General features: G+C 42.7%; 1 protein-coding gene across 6 annotated transcripts in view; it reads left to right on the forward strand.

Annotated features, from left to right (window-relative positions):
- Positions 1 to 18,830, forward strand: part of MSN (moesin) — a 67,197-nt gene that overhangs the window by 35,998 nt on the left and 12,369 nt on the right. For 5 of the 6 annotated variants that reach the window (XM_064669491.1, XM_064669488.1, XM_064669487.1 and 2 more), the window contains one exon: positions 11,255 to 11,338. In XM_064669491.1, the coding sequence (XP_064525561.1) occupies positions 11,255 to 11,338 (84 nt within the window). Of the gene's footprint in view, positions 1 to 9,839; positions 9,939 to 11,254; positions 11,339 to 18,830 lie in introns of those variants that run through there. The other variant, XM_064669493.1, reaches the window with a different exon arrangement.

Genomic DNA, 18,830 nt, shown 5'->3' on the forward strand with positions numbered 1-18,830 from the left:
TTCCTGCTACCCAGTTGTGTTTCTCAGTTTTGACCTGCAGCTTTAGGAAGACCACTAGCAGTTTGGCTTATCTGCCTGTTTGGCTGCATAAAGATAGTCCCTAAGATCTCTGTAGAGGAGGATGAAGGATCTAAATACTGAAACTGCAAATCATGTAAGGAATTGCTCTTGCCCACTTGATATAAAGCATCAGTTTCTGCCACATGCATTCTGAATGTTGCAGGGTTGCTCCCCAACAACCTCTGCAGTCTTGTAGAATTATTTAAAAATTAAGCCTGGAGATAACCCTAGAAGTCGTGTGGTCCAACCTCACACTCAGAACAATGCCAATTTCTAAGTGGGTCATTTTCTAAGTTAGATTGGATGCTAGATGTTTAGGGTCATGTTTTTGTTACAGTGGGACAATAGTTCTTAACAAAGATAACTTGGAAAGTATTGGAACTTAGGAGGTATTGTGTAGGTGCCTGAAAGTTCTGAACTGCATCTTCTGGATTGCATGGAGAAAGTAAAAGAGCAAGTCAAGTATAATGATTAAAAATTATCAAAAGCAAACCCTTTTTAAGGAACTCTTATTATATCCCAGTTACTTTTGGGTACAACTATCTTACTTGTTGTGTTTGGTGGTACAGTTGATCTGTGTAGGACATCTGGTTATGTTCAGGTAGTATTCTAAAACACTTTCCCATGTGAAGCTAGAGTAGGCAAGAAGATGGTGTTAGGCTCTGAAGTCCTGAGGCAGTATGTTACTAGAGCATTTGATAGTTGCTTCCTAGCTTATAGCACTGTTTCAGAACATGCAGTCCCATAGCAAACTGGGAATAGCTTACCTCTGTAGTAGTCTCTGGAACTCTAAGGCTTTATTCTGTTTTTTAAAATGTGACTCTGTCTCTCTGTAAAATAGTAGAGCTATTGTATCTCTCTGTAAAAAAGCTACAGCCTTTAAGTCCACCAGATGCAAATTATGTTTGGGTAGCTGTAGCTTTTTGAAATAGACTTTGTGAGAACACCTTGAGAGATTAAAAAACAATAGGTTTGGAGGGGATAAAGCAGGTATGTCTGGGAGCGAGGAGTAAGAAGTGGTTCAATAGCTTGGTCCATCTTGTCTTGTACCCAAAAAGCCATCTTGCCCTTCCCTCTTTCTGTAGCCAGTAGCCCCTGTGTAAATGTAGCGAACAGGACCAATGAAATGATTCTGCTGGAGAAAATAATGGATGAGTTATTCCCACCCTGATTCGTTCTTTGTTTCTGCTTGTGGCGTAATTGTGGAGTATGAACATGAGAAGTGATTGGGAGGGTGCAGGCTGTTCAGGTGGTGGGTACACACCCTGCCTGTGCTGGCACTGCTCTCTGCAGCTCCGGGCCCTTCAGGAGCCTTTGGGGACACGGGGTGCTGTGTATTGTAGTGCTGTAGCTACTCTCATCTATATTGGGAAAGCCCAAATACTTGAACTAGATGGAACTGAAAATAACAAAGGGTACTTCAGTAATCACCAACTGGTGTTTTATAAACTATGGACAGTCCCAACAGAACTATTTAAAACCTAAAATAAGTTGGTGGTAAGGGAAGCAAGTGTGGGCGGGGAAACTGAGTATTAAAAAGAAGTGGAGGAAAAAAAAAGAAAATAAATCCTGCCTTTTAGGGAACTGTTAGCTAAATAGATAGGAAAATGCAGCCAGCCTAAATGAGACCCTGTACTGAAAGGAAGTTGTGGGATTTGTCTAGCATGCTGGAAATGATAAAACTGAAAATCACAGGATGATGAAACAGCTTTACTTCACCCTTGACTGCGCCTGCAGTTAAATTTGGAGGGATGGCTCATAGTCTGAGCAGTCAGATCCCACAGTAAGACTGTGTTCTAGCTCCTAGAAGTCTGGCTATTGTTCAGACTTTCAGTGAGGGCTGTGAGCTGGCCAAGAACTTGATGTGCCACACCCAGGCCATGCTCGGGGTGTCTGGAACAGGCAACTCTGTGTTCTTTACCAGAGCTAAACTGCTAGGAGTGTCTTGGTTGAAGGACAGAGAGAAGCATGTGAAACAGATAAGCATGCTCTGACTTTTTATCCAAACGTGAGTCCTTTAGAAGGAAGAGCTTGGTCACAGCAGTTATCATACTTTCTTCCCTGGAGAAAGTGTCTTTAATAAGAAGAGTGTCAGAGCATAGTTATTTTATTTGCCCTCAATTTCAAGTTACCTCTAAACCAGTTCTTAACTGCAGCTGAATTTAAGACCTGTATGTAGGGACTGAGTACTTAGTCTAATAGACTATAGGAATCTCAAGTACTTACTGTACATGTGATGCCTCTGTGCAGCTCACACTTGTCTTGTTAGCATCCTGTCTCAATCTTGGTTTGAGCCCCTTCCAGCAAAGTAACTGCTTGTGATTTTGGCAGACATCCACTGGATGCTAGGTTTTGGAAGCTCCTTGGCTATTTGGAAATATGTCCTGGCTACCTGTCTTGACTACCCCTCCAACTGGGTCTTTGCAGCTGTTAAACAGTAGTTGGAAATCCCCTGCCCTTGGGGTGAGAATGGGGAGGGAGGGAAGAACTTGACTAAGGCAAGGTTACAGGTGGGGGGAAGTTGCCTTCTAAGAGTCTTCTCAGAAAATCTGAAGTGCTTTTGGTGGTGATGGTGGTGACTGCAGCGACTGTTTTGCTGGTCAAGTTACTTCAGCCCCCCCAGGATCATAACACCATTGTGTGGTGTACAGTGGAAGGGGGGGGCAGCACAAAATGTGTTTGTAAGCTGTGAGTAGGATTGCCTAGGAGGGGCACGTAATAGCTGTGAGAAATGTCACCATACCGCTGCCGGCATTCGAACACATCCACTGCCCTTTGAGCTGCTCTTAGGTTGGAGAGCTTTAGCACGGGATGTGGTTTGACATGTGAAGTACAGCTGCCAACTCTACTATTAGTGTGCAGAGGCCATAGTAGGTGTATACTGTTTTTTCAGAGAAAAGCACCTTCTAAGGAGCACAAAAAATGGTGTTTACAAAACAAACAACTCCCAAAACAAAACCCAGAGGTACACAGATTGTAGAAGTTGAATGATGGCAAATGCATACGGCTAGATTTTTCTTCAAGTTATGCCTCCTCATCCAGATGTTGTGGAAAAGGGGTCTGGGTTTTTTCCCTGTGATATTTTAATTTCCTTCTGGATTTTGACTAGTAAAGGATGTTCTCTGTAAGTCACTCAAACAACAGGTACAAAAATAGTTATTCCAAGGGTTCTTCAAAGTAGCTCTGAAGAAACAGAAAATGGCAATGTTAATGAGTTGGAACAGCTACAGGAAAGCAAAGGGAGGTACGTGAAGAATCTATTTCTGAAAAAGGAAATGGCAAAAATAGAGGAATTGATCCATTGCACAAGGTTGAGAGTAAGTTATGTAATAAGTCGCATACAAGTATCTGAACTTGACTAAATGTGGGGATCCACCCCTGGCTGCTTCTCCTGACTTAGTACTCTCACTTTGCAACTCCTTTTCTCAAACTGAAACTTGTTTACCCTCTGGAGAGGGTGGCAGACTGCTAGCAGCCACGAAGTTCAAACACCATTGGTAGGATGTGACTGGTTGAGAAGAGAGGAAATACATTCTAGTAGCTTTAACTTGGACACATGTAATTAATGATTCTGGAAGCCATGCTGTGTAGGGGGTAGGGGAATTCCCTGCCTTTTTTTTTTTTTGATAATTGTTTTGAATTAATAACTTTGTAGTAATCTTTTTATAAAGTAGAACTATTATTCCTGAAAAGGTGGCCTACCCAGATCAGATCACTGATTAAACTGGGTAAATGATACCTCCAGAATTCTAAAAGGCAGAGTTCTCCAGCCCTATGAAGCAGCATTGGCACAGCCCTGGCTTTGCCTGGCTCTGTGCTTGTGTGTTCTGAGGGCTTGTTGCTACTAACCAAGTGAAGTGTCTCTGGAGCTTTGATACTCTGATTATGAGGGAGCTGCAAGCTGGGGCAGGGTGATTGAAGGCATCTAAAGTAAGGCAGCTGCAAAGGACAGACCCTTTGCGTGAGGAATAAGCTTTTTTGAAGCTTTCTGAGCTCTGTGAACGTGGTTTGAAGGAGACCTCATTTTTTAGTGAGACTGACCTTGAGGGTAATAAATCTGAGTCTCCAACACTTAAGAGAAAAAAAAGAAGTCCTATATAACAGTGTCTGAAGTAGGTTCCCTGATATGAGTAACTGATCTCTGGACTGATGGACATGTCCTGCAAGGATCATCCCCTCAGACTCCATTTGGTGACCCTCTACTCAGGCCCTTCTGAATACCAGGGTATTGATCACTTGCAAAGGAGGACTTGGACTTAAACACAAAGGTGGCAGTGGCTTCTCACACATGGTCTTGAGAACCAGAAAAGCAATAAGATACTGCTGTGGTGCTCTGCTGTGTAGGCATTACCTTTTCAACGGCAGCAAGTGCCTTCAAGGAAACTGATTTTTTTTTTTTTTTTAATTTGGGAATATTCCTGATTACCACTTGCTGTATGGAAGAATTTTATTTTCCTTATTGCTGCAGGATGAGCAGTACAAATGAACACAGCAGACTATTTTTGAGATTAGCAGCCAAACAAATATGCTCTGGGGCTCTGATGATGCTACAGTATGACAGGGTTTATATTAGAATAAATCACTTGGTTTCCTTTTTTGAAACTGATTGCTTTAGCATTATGTTTTGCATCAGATTTTTGATCACCTCAGTCAGTGTATTCTTATTATCCTTTTCAAGAATAGGAGTTGGGTCTTTCAACCACTGGATGCAACGCAATGCCTGCTATAAACCCTGCCAGAAAACTCAAGAGAAAATGCAGTTGGAGTGAACACAGAATTGGCTTATTTTGAAACTGCTTTGTTAGGTAAAGCAGAAATTCTCTGCTCTTCCAAGCTCCACATGGGGCATCATATCTTTTTAATGGCCAGTATGCTGTAGCTAGGTTTCCCCCTTGCCCCATGTTAGTAAATTGGTGCTGTGAAGGTGAGCTTTGCTGGAAGCTGTGGGCAAAGTGCTCTGTGTGCTGGTATCTCTGCTGCAGTGAGATGTTGAATGCTACGTGTGTCACATGGTCCATCGGCCTGGGAGTTGCTGCCTCCACCCTTTCTCTGTCCAGTTTCTGCAAAGCAGACTCCTCCAAGCTGTGAACTTTCTCGGTCTTGCTGGCTACTCTGGCTTGCTTCCTCCGGCTGTCCTCAGCAGCATGGTTCCTGAAACTGTGTGGGTGTTGTGGCTTGCTGTCCACATGAGCCATCTCGCCTTGTGGGGACTAAGAGCAGTTACTGGTGTATGATTATCATGCTGCAGTTCTAGTGATTAACTTTATTAAAATCATTTTTACTTCAAATGCTTCTCTCTTACAGCAATCATGAGGGTATTGTATCTAGTAAAATGTTTTCAGACAATGATCTTTGCTTGTGTCCATTTTTAGTCTTAACATTAGATGATTAGGATATGTATGTGCAAAGTAGCTTAGTTTTTCAGTAACATCAACTGTTACTGAAAACAGAGGTCTTCAGGCTCTGCACTAAAATCATTAGGGATGCTTTAAAAGGTAAGATCCTGCTACAGGCTTTACTTAGGTATACCAAAACAAAGCCACATACTATATAGGATACAAGTCCTACTTCTGGCTCACAGGTACTGAGTGTATTAAAGGTGGGCAAGCTTTCTCCTCTGGTGGTGGCTTAGTTCAAATTGTCATAGTGGGATGGAATGGGACACCTTCTGTAGATTTATTTCCTGCCCTGCTCTCCAGTCAAATGAGAAGTACCGTGTCCCCCATGGAGCAGGATGGGGACAGTGGAGAGAGCTGGGAAGCTCCCAGGAGCTGCTGGGACAGTTAACCTCTCTCTGGGGGCTGCAGTGTGGTGTCACTGCTGCTGTTCTGTTCCCTGATGAGCTTAGAGGTATGAAAAGGCCCTTTAAGACTGCTGGAAGGGGGCTTGGTTAATTAAGTGTAATCCCTTGAGAAATTGCAAGCACTTTCACATGACCTGATTCCAGCCTCCTCCTGACACAGAGGATCCAGGGCTGTTTCCGCAGGGTGCTTGCGCTCAGGAAGGAGCCAGATGTCTGTGAGTATGGTGGGTGCTGGAGGTGTGGGGCATCACCTCCACTGCCCCTCTGAGGCAGTGCAAAGCACAGTGCACTGGTATGCCCTGCTGTGCTCACAGCAGGGCCTGTGTTGGCTGACCAGCATGGTGGGAAGGGAAGTACAGCACTGGGGAGCAGTCATGCTCCAGAATTTACTTGCTTGTTCTGAGGAACAGGGGGACAATTCTTGTTAAACTTACTATATTGTTGTTAATCTTGCTGAAAGCCACAACTGGGGATGTTTTTAGATTATTAAGGTGCCTTATGAGATCTTGAGTTCATGGAACTGCAGCTGGATTTAATGTGTTTCTCTGGCTAGACCTCTTGGAACTGATGCATGGTATTTGTCTAGTGTCTTTACATGCAGTATCTACTGGGTATACTGGTGCCCCATAGCGCAGAGGCTACAAAGGTTGGTCTGGAATTTCTTTTTGATTGAACTTGCTTCTGTTCTGTAACAGTCAAATTTGCAATAAAATATGAGTTTTCCCTATGCCACTTTCTCCAGAAACAATTCACTTGGTGGCTTGAACCTGGGAAGCAGGAATATCTGAAGGTTGAAGCATATAGCCCAGCAGGGTATCACAGTTTCCTTGCATTCAGGAAATGCAGGGAGGAAATGAAACTTTAGCTCAGGGTCAGGGTTTTGTAGAGGTCGATACTCTGGTGTGCTGACTCTACTTATTATTCTGACATGAATTTCCTAGTACTCTATTCCTGTCTTAACTTATGACAAACAGAATTGTCTGTTCTATCGCTCACACTGCTCAGTGTGCTGCTGAATTAGTACAAGCAACACATCCGTTACCGAGCAGGATGGTGTCAGTCTTTCCTGTTTGTCCTGCCCTATGCAGCTACACATTTTCATCTTAGGAAGTTGTTGTAGCACGTTATTAGTAGGGCTCACTCAGAAACCTGTCAGATACCTGACAATAACTGCTACCAGTAAAACTTATTTGGAATCTCAGTGTGGCAGAAAGTGAGACTTCAAGGTATATGGGCAATATTAAAATATCTGAAAAAATGCTACAAATAGGTGCTTGGTACCACTGTCTATTAAATCTCTCTCTTGTAGAGAGTGCTGAACACGATGGGAGGAGGGTGGTGGTGGTGGCCTATAGCTTCTGGAAGCTAAATTTTGGAGTAGGAGTATAGTATACTTGGGGATGAGTGCTGCCACTGTAGGCCTTGTGATCTAATCACTGGTGAGCAATGTCTTTTTCTCTCACAGGTCTCAGCGGTGTGCACTTTACCTGTCTGGAGTGACAGAACTAAATTTGTATATACTCAGCAGTCCAAGTCAAATGTCTTACTGAGGAGCATTTTGTTCTGTTTGCAACCCAAATTATAAGCATGTGGATGGTTATGCCAGCCCTCAAACCTAGGAAAACCTCATTAGATGGTTTAGAAATACAAAATACAGAAGCTTAATGCTAATGAATCTTGAGGCTTTTCTTAGAATAAGCAGTGGTGATAAACTAGATAGATGGTTTAAAAGTGCTTTGGCAGGATAACTCTCGAGGAACAAAGCAAAGAAGTCTGAATTCTGATGGGACTGGATCATGTTGGCTTTGTTTTGCTATAGCATTTTTATTGCTGTGCGTAACATCTGTGTTGGTCAGTACTTGGCTGTGAATGCCACGGTAAAGTGGTTTTACTTAAACTGAGACTTTAAATGAATGAGAAGGATGAAGGTAAACGTGCAGTGCCTGCCACATACTTGTCTGGTAGAGATTATAGTGGTCTGTAGATCTCTTTTTGTAGCTTGTCTGCACCACAGGCAGAAGGCATTAAGATCAGTGCCTCCCACCACCTGAAATGGTAGAAACCTCACTTTAAGCTGGCGGTTGTGAACTGGAAAAGCAAAAACACCCCTGGCTTGGTAGCATATGGGGGAAAAAATTCCTTGTGTGCTGTTTTCACACCAAGCCTTAACAAGGCTCAGTTTTATAGCAAACTAACTTCTTAGCCAAGAATTAAATTACTAAACAGCTCGTGGTTAAAATGTGCTTGTGACAGCCCAGGATGTGCTCTCCCCAGCTCATTCTGCTGACAGTTCACAGCAGTGTGCTCTTGAACATGGTAAAACTCTGTTCAGCTCGGGAAAGCAGCACTGCCAGGGTGTGGTCCTCCAAAGCACAAGCCTGTTTCCTGTGGTATGTTAGCTTCTGCTGTCTTAGATCAGACCGAAGTTGCAAATACAGACTCATTCAAAACTTGGCTGCTCCTAAACCTTAGGTTGGTACTCAGCTGGAGCACTGGGGGCTTCCATTGGGGATGTGGAAGTGTATCTCTTCGTATTGGATGTACTGATTGAAGGAGATACTGTGTCAGATAGCTCAAGAGCATTTAAGTTAGTAACAGTGAAGGAATTTTGTTGGTTCCAATGTGGGACCTTATTTCAATGTGCTTAGAGAAATGGGAGTCTTATAAGTATGCTGCATGAATTATGGGGATAGTTACTGAAGTAGCTTTATTTTAAATTTTAAGGTGTGATTTGCTCTAAATAGCTCAAAGAGCTGTTTGGGCACAGGTTGCAAAGAGCTGCCACAAATGTTTCAGTTCTGTGCTTCCTTTGTGCTCAGATATTCGGCCCTTAATCACCTGTGCAGATGATACCAGAAGAGTGTAGCTACTGTGCTTTATCCATAAACAATGCAGCAAAAATACCAGCTACCACGAAAGCAAAATAGTATGTTACTGTTTTAGGTGAACAGGAAATACTTGAAATGAACAAAAAGCAATGTGTTACTTAATGGCTCATTTAATGTAAGCCCTCTTACACTTGGATGTGGCTTATGGACAGCTTTGCTCTTGCTGGTGGGTGCTGGGTGAATCAGGATTAGAGGCTAGCACTCTTTGTGGTGGAAGAGACTGCTTCTAAGTGTAAGTAGCAAAGCTATTTTGGGGAATGTTCAGCCCTTCTAAGAAGTGACTGAATTGTTGTTTCACCAAAGCGCTGTAAAATTAGCCCATTGTCAAAGTCTAGGATTTAAGGAGAATAATTTTGGGGAGGTGTATACCTAGAGAACTTATGGCAATTACGTGCTATTGAAAGCTGCTAATTTTAAATAAAGCTTCATTCTTATGAGCTTAGGTCATTTGTTCTTTACTTGCTACTTCTCTGGGATGCTTTTTCCTTATTTTGACTTCATTGTGTCAGAAGGTTTAGAGGGCTTTAAAGCCAACTTATTCCTGATCTGCTTGTTCATGATATCTTTGTTTCCAGTAACGTCTAAACAGCATTGTTTGTGCATGCAACACCTAGAACTGCAATTTATGTTGACTTCAGCTTTGCTGTGCTAAGCCTATCTTATGGAATTTTTAGCTAGACTTCAAACAAGAAAACTTAGTTTAATCTTGAGAGGATATCAAGTACAAAATAGTGGTGTGCCTAGACTGAAAGAGCCGTTTTGGGAAACCTCAAATATATTCTGATGTGTAGTTAGTGGTCTCTTTCAGCTCCTACCTAGAGGTAACTAGCAGAATGCTTCTTGCTTATTGGGGGGAAAAACCCCTGGTTGTAGCTCTGTTGCAGTTTGCTGCTGCTTTCTTAGTAAAGAAGACGTGAAATCTGTCCCTATGCTTGGTAGAAATACAGGGATCAGAGTCGGCTATGATCATGTTGGTATTGTGTGTTTCCTTGAATATTTTTCTTATTCTTGGTTTTTTGGTCTCTAGTGTCATGTGGTCAGCTTATAGACTAAATGTGACTTTGAGTTGTTCTTAAAACTGTTCACAGCATAATTCCCTCCACCGCTCACCAGTGGAAGGCCGGTGGAGCGTGCTAAGAGGATTGATCGCAATGAAGAGCAAAGAAATTAGGATTTATTGATCTGAGGTAAACAGTTGTTGGCCTTGCATTGAGTTGAGAACTGTTAATGCAAGGCCTGTGTGCTGTGGTTTGGTGCACCATGAGTATCTATCTCATCTGTACAGCTTCAAGCCTTGAAACTTTGGAAAAATATTTTAGATCAAACTGTTTTAATATCTACAGTTTGTGTTCATAAACTGTGAAATATCTTCACCTTTTTCTGTTGATGAGCATGCACATAAAATTGTGTTCTCAGACAGCTTGATCTGCTCACAGACCTCACTTTGCCTGGCCTAAAGTTAAGGCATCTACCTTCAGGCAGGAGTATTCCTGTCTAGCCCCAAGAGTCTAAATCATGTTTTCCAGTAATTATCAGTTTTGAATGGATTTGGCAATGTTTTACACTAGCATTTCAGGTGAAATGCCTCTGCTGTTTAAGTTGCTTCATGAGAAGTGAAAGGTGTGTGTATGTCTTCCTGCTTCTGTGGGATGAAGCTGCAAACTCCCTTGCTGCAGTCCCTTGCCACACTTTCATTTCACATGTGAAAATGTGTTGGTGAAACATTCTGTCAAAATAGTGCATCATATAATGTTTCTTCTGGAAGACCATTCATGATCTTGCATCAAAGGCTAATATTGTAATGAAATCTTGGCTGCAGTATTAAATGTCATATACTATTAAATGACACCTAAACCGATCCTGCCATATACCTCCCTGAAAGAATTGGAAAGCAGTAGGCAGTTCTACTGCTATGTGAAGTATTTGCACATACTAGTGCTTATGTTAGTTCAATATGCAGCCTTTTTGTCTTAGCACGTGAGGGCATCCTTGCATCCTGTCTGCTTCATACCCACTGCCCTTGGGGTATGCCAGGAATTGTGCCTTATAATTTCTCTGAATACAGTACTCTTTCAGTCTCCATGGGTTAGTATTGACTAGTCTTCTGTAGCAGGCTGAGCTGTTAATGCTTCTGGGGACTTCCTTGACATTCATCCTTCAAATGGAAGGGTTGGATGTTTACTTGTGTGTACCAAGTTTTAGAATATCTCTGCTTTTGTGAAAGATCAGAAAGACTTCATAAGCTCTAAATAGCTCTCATGTGTGTCAGCACACGTGGATATTTGTCAGGACAGAGAGGATAAACACACTGCAAAACAGGAAAGTTATATTCTATAGGAAAACTGGCAGCACCATGCTGGTAGAAGAGAAGACTGTGATTGCTGGCAGTGAAGTTCCTAGAGGCTTGAGAGCTGGTCGCTGGCCTTATGCAGATGTTGGGTTTCATTACTGGGTAGCATCACTTAGAGCATGTGTTGTAGTGATGCATTTCTCTGTCTTCCAGATCAGTGTGCGTGTTACCACCATGGATGCTGAGCTGGAGTTTGCCATCCAGCCCAACACTACAGGGAAGCAACTCTTCGATCAGGTAAGCAGTGAGGCTGCAGAAGATATAAAGTTGATATAGATACAGTAATTCAATTGAAACAACAGCAAACAGTTTCTAAAGGACTTCAAAGATTGTGTGTCACTATATAGAATAACTTCAAGAGAACTCAGCATAGTAAGAAATGACATTTTTTTCCCAAAACTACTACATTTTTTAATTTCCAACAACATGTTAGGAGCTATTCTTACTTCTAGTGAACTGAATTGGTGCCATGGTACAATAATAGTAGCTGGAAAGCAGCATATATCTGCTGTCTTAACTAGTAAGAAAAGTCTTATGGAGGACCTAGTAAGCTATTTTTATTTGACTTACTTGCAAGCGTTGTGTAACTGATTCCAGAAAATAGTTGGTCTCTAGAACAGGAGAGGGTTAGCTGGGTTTCAAATGCTGCTGCAACTCTTTAAGTGCAGGTAAAGTGATATTCTGTACTCCATCAGGCCCTGGGGAATCTTAAGCGCGGTGATGTACTTTATTGCGATGGACTGTGTGCATAGGGTGCTTCAGCCTTCCCCTGCATTCCCTGCCTAGGCAAATTTCCTCCTGCTTTGGCCAAAAAGAAGCAGAGAGGCATGTGCAGCCCAAAATTGGAGCAGCAGAACAGAGACATTATCAGTTGCAGCGGGTGAAACTTTGACAGGCTCCACTGTGTTTCTCTGCTGTACTTCTAAAGGCTGTGAATTTGCTCCTTGGAGAAAAAGTCTGAACAGTAAGTTCATAGCTTAAAGAAATGTAAAATGAATCTTGGACTACTGACAAGGTGAGGGAACTGCCAGACCAGACCAGATATGTTAGATGTGGGTGTGGTTCAGTAGTGCTAAGTGTTCTGCAGCCTGCTCTACGTAGAACTTGTCATAAGGAAGAGAGAAGATTAAGGACTGATCCACCCGTAGAAGTCAGTTATTTCATTTAGGGCCAGCAAACATAATTTAAATTTACTGGTTTTTTTTTTTTTTTAGATCTTTAACCACAAACTACTACTTTCTCTTGTACTCAGCTGGATGATTCAACACTATTGCTCTTTGTAGCCCAGCCCTGAAATGGAAGGAATGGAGTAAGATCCTAGGCTTTACTAAAAGAGCATCCTTTCATAATGGGAAAAGTAGAAGGGCTTTCAAGAAAGTTCTGAATTGCAGTGTGACTCTCAGCTATCTGTGTGTTAGTATGTAGTAGCTCCTGCATATTTTAGCCCTGTGTGGTCTCAAATTGGACAGGTTTTGATTGCTAGAAGTGAGAGCTGAATTCTGTCCAAAATTCGTGTGTGTGACATGGAATTCTGCCCCAGTTAGTTCATGAGCGTGTTTGCCAGTGAAGCTGAGGTGACATACCCCCCAAGTTCATAAAAAAAACTTTTTTTTTTAAGGGGATGTTCTTCATGTGGATGCTTCCCATGATTATTTTTCAGTATCCAAGCAAAGCACGAGGTGCTAAGAAACGATACTACTGAAGTCAGTAACATTTTTAATCTGCACATGTTTTCAGTCAGTTCTATGTCATCTGTGGCTCCTGCTGCAAACTGACATTGTGGTGGCAGACTTGGGCTTCATCAGCTTCTCCCTGAGAAGCATCCAATCATGTTTCCGGTATGGCAGCTCTTCATGTCTTAATAATTGATTTCACTCCTTTGTGTCATGCTCTCAGACAGCTGCCCATTCTCCTCCTTGCAGTGTGTTTTATGCAGCACCTGTCTAAACAGAAGTTTTGCTTTGCTTTTTCCATAGTAAACACTTTACCGAGGGAGAAAACGAATGATGTTGCAGAACTGAATTTTTAAGTTGCTAATATAAGTGAGGCAGTGTTTACTTCAGTTAAATTGGGTTGTAGGTGGAACTGGAAGAGGAAATACAATGGGGAAAAAAAGCGTTTGAAGCTAGTTTTAAATATTTGCTATTTCTAAAAGGTCTCGTTGATACCATCTCTTTATATTGTCCATGTATTATATTTGCTGGAATGAGAACTAAACTGTTTTCTACTGTCTATAACAGATTTCCCTGTGGACATAGTGGTGTTTGTTCCTGATAAAGCTGATACTGAAATGAATGTCCTAGAGCTTCACTAGTGGCAGATATCCAGGCTTTGACTAAATGATTAGTCACAACAGCAGTAGGGGGTGGTAGTGTGGTACTACCATAGTGGTGGTAGGAAGACTAGCCCTCTGCCAGGGCTTGAACTGTGTGAGCAGTACGGTAGGGAGTTTGCAGTAGATGTGGGGATGTCCAAAGTCTTCCATCTCTAGCATGAATTAGGAGTTGTGAGGGCTACTGCTATGTGAGTGGTCCAGGAGCCTAATCCCAGCCTCTGTTGCTGCCCTGCAATCTAATCATGGGTCTCTTAAGAGAAATAATTGCAAATGAGGTAGCCATTCAGCTCCTGACACAATGGAAAACATTTTATCTGATCTCTGAATGCAGATGGACAACAGACTGTCATCTGTCTTACCCCCCCTCTCCCCGATGGAAAATTCAAAGCTTTTCTTTTGCAAAAGGGACTTTACACATAAAGGAAAATAAGTACTTGTTGTATATGGACCTGCTCAAACAGATTGATCTTTGCATAAAAAACTAACTGAATACCAAACCAAAACATGAGAGCCTCTGGTGAGCTGACAGTAAATACTAAACTTGCTGCCTTTAGGATAGGGATAAAGCTTTGAATATATTGTCAGCTATCATATATCCAGTATGTTTCATATGGCTGAGCTGTCTGTGTGTATTGGTTCCTGTGAAGGGACAGTCCAGTGCCGGGGACAGTCCCTGCTGATACTGTGAACGGGACTAAACAGTGAGAGCTCTCTGCTCATCTGTTCCCTCTGCCTCAGTTTCTATCCTTGGGTGATCTGGGATCCCATGATGAGGTATGTAAGAACAAAGTTATGTCTGTTTGTTTTCTAGCTCCCTTAGGCTATGTCATGCTCCTGGATATGATAATCTAGTATTTTCTCCATGATGCTGGTTCTGAAAAAGGAGCTGCTTTCATCAATGATCTTTTGAGGGAAGGGAGAGTTCCTGTTCGAAGCAGCCTAATGGTTTTGCTGTTGTAGCACACTGAGCTTCTGGTGTGAACCCTGACTTTTGATTCTTTTACAGAAAAAATGTAAGATATCCAGCATGTTTTTGCCCTGGGGTGCCCTTTCACTTTGAGCTGTCTGTTCTGAATTAAGTAAGAAAGAAGCTGCTAAGCATTACCAAGCTTTCTAGCTGCACGGCTACCCTGGTATAATCCACTGACTCTGTTCAGTAACATTTAGGCAGTATTTGTTTCCACCTTTTGTGTATAAAGGTAGATGAGTATATTCATTATGCCATAATTCTGACCCATTATGACATAATTCTGACCCACTCCAAATAGGATTCAGAAGACTTTTGGAAAGTTTGTAGCTAGGTATTAGCTCAATGAGGAGGAACAGTTTGAGTTTAAAGTTCCATAGTAATAATGGGTGAATGGGCTTGAGGTAGAAATGTTCTTGTCTTCCTCTTTCCAACTTGGCTCAATTCCAAAATGAATTTTTGTAGTGATAGAACAATTCAGATGCTTCCCTGCTTTGTAGGAAGTAGTTTCTGCCCAAGAGTGGCTGGCTGTAGCAATACCACTGAGCTGATATACATACTGTGCAGTAACATCATGATTTATACTAGAGCTCTTCCTATTTCCTAGGCTTGTAACTGTACAGCTTTAGCTCAAATACCTTAGGCTTGTGTGCATGGACAAAACCTGGATTAATTGAGACAGGAGGTTTGTACTGTCTGTCTTTTACAGCTTTGCTTATGTACCTCTTAACACCAGCTGCTGAACTCCAGTGCTTACCGACTCACTAGCAAGAACAGTAACTTTGCTCCCATTCCTCAGCTGCCAGTGATGGACTAAAAGAAGAGCTCAAGGATGGGGTATGCCTCATTACTTCCCAGGTACCTTGAAATGCTGCTTTCCTGGGGATGTAGCGCACAGACACTGCAACAGTGATAGCTACTTGTTTTCCTCCTTTGACCCTCTTCTGTATCGGACTGAAGTGCAGCTAGTCTGGAGACTAGCCTGTAAACTAAAGCAGTGCTTTGTGTTGGATGTGTCCTACACATGAGAGATTAACCTCTTCTCTGGTGGAACTTCTTAGTTACTTATTGCTGTGGATGGCTTTGAAGTTGTGTTCCTCCAGTCTTTTTCCTTTTAAACATCCTTTTTTTGGAGTAAATTGCTTCTAGCTTGAATCAGTGAGATTTTGGCATGTTTTGGGGTGGGGGGGTTGGGAGCTTACCTGTACCTTGGGCAAGGAGAGATGTGACTAATTTGCTTGCCCAGGTGTTGCACATCTGGCTGGCACACCTTCATGGAAATGCCCTGGCTTAGTGGCTGCTGCAGCTGACAGACTACTCAGCAGACACAGGGTAGTGCACACTAGTCACAGAATTCTCAATTGCTTTGACTTCTGCGGTATGAAAACACACTGCCTGCTTCCCCCATGTGCTGCATGAGGCAGCTTCTCAAATGCTTTGTTTGGGGTCACTTCTGACCTTGAAGCCTGTTGGTGCCTTGTTCTTTCATTCTCTTCAGAGCCCCTTGTTCCTTCCAGGCTCTGGTGGAGGACTTTCGTCTGTCTGCTGTGCTAGGTCTGTTGGGTGGTGAATGTAGTCAGTGGATGGGAATCTCTACCTATTTGATAGGCCCTACATCAGGATCTTCTTAATGAGTTGTGGTTACTCAGCTGTTCAGTCAGTACTTCTTTCTCCAACCTTAGATGAACTCTGTTTCTCCAGCTTCAGAACAGATGTGTTTCTCAGTGATGTGCTTAGAGCTCTCTGATTCTATAGCTGACCATGTAAACTTCAGTCCTTCCAGTGGTAGCTGTTGGACATAGCAAAGTGTATGAGATGTTGGCTTCAGCATGCTACTCCAGAACAAGCCTCTAGAGTAACCAGTGGCATCCAGTCTCCTTTATGGTGATCTTTGTCCAATTAAGAGCCATGAAGCCAAGTCACCGGTTAAGGAAAATGTGCTGTGAGAAAAACTTTAACATCTGTCACTTCAAACCTTAAAAGCATGTGGTTAACCTTCCTAAGAGGCTTTTCATCATTTTTCAAGTTTCTGGGGTCAAAACTAAGCTTGTAATAGAAAAGCATGCTCAGGTATAGGTTAGAATCGTGACAATAAGCATCTCTCTGCACACTTCAAACCTGGTCACTGATGCTGTACTTTATGTTCTGCATCGAGTCTTATATGTAGTGGAGTGTGTGGGTGTCATGGTGTGGGGGTTTTTTGTTTGTTTATTTGTTTGGGTTTTTTTTAATATTATTTTTTATTTATTTATTTTTATTTTTTGATTTGTAAGGATCTTTCAGATTTCACAAAGAGCCAGATCCCTTAAGATTATGAGTTCATGTGCCCTGGCCTGGCTTGCCTTGCATTGCTTTTCTGACTGCATGGCCATTGAGGTAGTTGTGCAGCTAGAAACCTTGGTAATGCTTAGCAGTTTCCTTGCTTAACTCATCTGCTGCAGTGAGTTTAGTGGTTTTGTAGACTACCAATTTGTCAGACTCTGCTTTGATGGCTGCTAAAGCTTACAGCACAGGCTGACTAAATCCCCCTCTACTTTTGGTTAACTCCAGCTGAGTTGAACTGTGTTTGGAATAAAGGTGGTTGGTGTGTCATGGCCTGCAAACTAAGCTTTGTGGGGAGGGAGACTGTAGAGAAGCCCTTAACCTTGGAAAGGTCCTACCTGGTTGTGTTTAAACACATAGGAAATGTGTTCATCTTGCTCCAGTAGATGAAAGTGCTGAACAAAAAACTCACTAAAGGAGTTTCATGGTAGAAAGCACCAAGTCTTGGGACAGTGGCCAGTTCCTCCAGCAAACCCCAGAACTCTTGTTCCTGTAACGAAGGCTTGTGGTGAGTGGTATGAAAATGTGTCTCAAATTTCACAGGAACATGTGGAAACACTGACTTTCAGAAAAGCAGTAGTCCAACCAAAAACAGACTGCTTGTTGCTAAGGAGATCAATGGCAAACTGTAGTAAGTTCAAAAACTCAAAGATCCTGTTGTTTAGCACTCTGGCATTTTAGCACTTTGAAAGAGAAAGTTAGAAGTACATTTGTCAACTGAATGGAAAGGGGACAGTTAAATATTTGTGTCTGTAGATGAAGCTTATCTTGCATGTTACGTTCAGGTACCTGGAAGACCATGTTCAAAGTTGGTTTTGACTATGGCGTATGAAACTGCAGGTGTGGCACCAGTTCAGGGCTCCTCCAGCAATGAGGTTTGCTGGCAGTTTTCTCTGACAAGTACTTGGCATGTCTGTCATAGAAAGGGAGAGAGACCTACCTCATCTTGAACTAGGACAGCATTCAAGACACCTGTGCTGTCGCATAGCCTGAGGTGATTTGACCTCTGGTGCAGGAACTTGGTCTGAGTGGAATGTCTTCTCCCCTGCTTCTGTGCTTTGGTCTTACCCATGTGTGGATAGTACTTTCATGCAGGATCCACACTTCTTTGCCAGTGTGGTGGTGTCTTTCCTGGGCTGAGAATGACAGCAATCATTATCATGCTAAAATCTACATTTAAGAGGCTGTGTATGGCTCCATCTTCTGCTATGGAGCAGCACCCAATGGCAAGAACATAGTTTGGGGGTGGTGAGTGAGTGCTGAGGGGAAGGACAGGAGTTGTCATGCAGACCTGGAAAACATGGAGTAAGGACAAGTGAGAGAAAAGGTTACCTGAAATACCTTGTGTTTCTTCTGTGAACATAAGTGAAAAAAACCCTACTAGTGTGCTCTTAGACTGTCTGAAGAAGGTGAAGTGAGTCACCAGAAATGCACCTTTTTCCCTATGGCAGTATTGCTTAGTAAGTAGAATTTTAAGCTAAAGGTACTACTCGATGAAGACTCTTATTGTAGCTGGTCAAGGTACTGTGGGACAGCTGGATTTTGAGACTGCATGCAATCTGTTGCTAATTGTAGGCCAAACCTTATACTGCAGGCTAAATAAGACCCAGGGACTGACTTAATGCTCCCCCTGGTATGAAGGAAAGATGTTGCTCTCCAGATGAGAGTGTAGACTTTAGGTATTTAAGTATTGTGGTCTGTGTTAAACAGTACTCTCTATTCTCCCGTCCTGTGTGCCAGCTCTGCCTCAGCCACTGCCAGTAGCTGAATGCTGTACACCCCCAGACACAATTATGCTGCTAACTGCCAGCCAGATTCCTTGCAGCTGTAGAAAGCTGTTTCTTCATGTTTTTGCTCTTGCTAAATGGAACTAAATAACCTGCTAAAGCTGAGGAGGGAGGAGGACTATCCTCCCTGCCTTGGTTCAGAGGCAGCTTGGCAGTGCGATGCTGTGTGCTGTGCTGTCTCCCCTCTTCTCTGCCCAGCTCATTGTTGTCTCTGCTATTGCTGTGCAGGCTCTGCTGTGGAATAAAAGTCCTTTTGTGTGGGGCCGCAGTGTGGTGCCTTTCAGCTCCTTGCTGGCAATCCAGCCTGTTGAATTCCCA

The sequence above is a fragment of the Pseudopipra pipra genome, chromosome 13 (assembly GCF_036250125.1).
Source record: "Pseudopipra pipra isolate bDixPip1 chromosome 13, bDixPip1.hap1, whole genome shotgun sequence".
NCBI classification, from domain to species: domain Eukaryota; kingdom Metazoa; phylum Chordata; class Aves; order Passeriformes; family Pipridae; genus Pseudopipra; species Pseudopipra pipra.